Source organism: Egretta garzetta, unplaced genomic scaffold (genome assembly GCF_000687185.1).
Source record: "Egretta garzetta isolate BGI_Z169 unplaced genomic scaffold, ASM68718v1 scaffold287, whole genome shotgun sequence".
Classification (NCBI taxonomy): domain Eukaryota; kingdom Metazoa; phylum Chordata; class Aves; order Pelecaniformes; family Ardeidae; genus Egretta; species Egretta garzetta.
The window spans coordinates 4,577,296-4,577,767 of NW_009260435.1; the positions used below are offsets into that span (position 1 = coordinate 4,577,296).

The following is a 472-nucleotide window of genomic DNA, read 5'->3' on the forward strand; positions in this document are numbered from 1 at the left end:
GGGGAGGCGGAGAGGGGGAGTGGAGAGGAAAGAGAGAAAGAGGAGTCGTCTGGAAAGACGTGCGCCCCGGCGCTGGCCGCGCCTGGGCTGTCGGTGCAGACCTGCTTGCTTCTCTCCTCCGCTGCCTTCTTGTCTGCTTCGGCTTGCTCGGCTCTGTCCAAGGCGTTCTCCTTGTCCAGCTTCAGCATCTGCATCTTCTTCTTGATGGCAGGGGGCCGACTGCATTCCTCAAGACATCCAATACTTTTTTGGAAAGGGCTTTTTTTTTTTTTTTTTCCCTCCTCCGTTCGTCCCTACCCCTTTCCCTCTCTCACTCCCCCCGGCTTTTTCGGAGGCTCAGCGCTCCCATTCGCTGCTGCCTGCCATTTGACCGTAGATATGACTATATATGGGATGCGATGGGCGAGGTAAGGCGGGGGAGCAATTTGTTCCCATTTCCAAATAGGCAGGACGGGACGTTTCGCTGCTACTC

The 472-nt window shown here is 56.4% G+C and overlaps 1 protein-coding gene across 2 annotated transcripts in view; it reads right to left on the reverse strand.

Moving 5' to 3' along the window:
• TPM1 (tropomyosin 1) overlaps nt 1–204 on the reverse strand; it is a 19,931-nt gene extending 19,727 nt beyond the window's left edge. For both annotated transcript variants that reach the window (XM_009643945.2, XM_035899445.1), the window contains exon 1: nt 102–204. In XM_009643945.2, the coding sequence (XP_009642240.1) occupies nt 102–194 (93 nt within the window). In that variant the 5' untranslated portion in view covers nt 195–204. The remainder of the gene's footprint in view (nt 1–101) is intronic.
• Nucleotides 205–472: the final 268 nt, after the last annotated feature.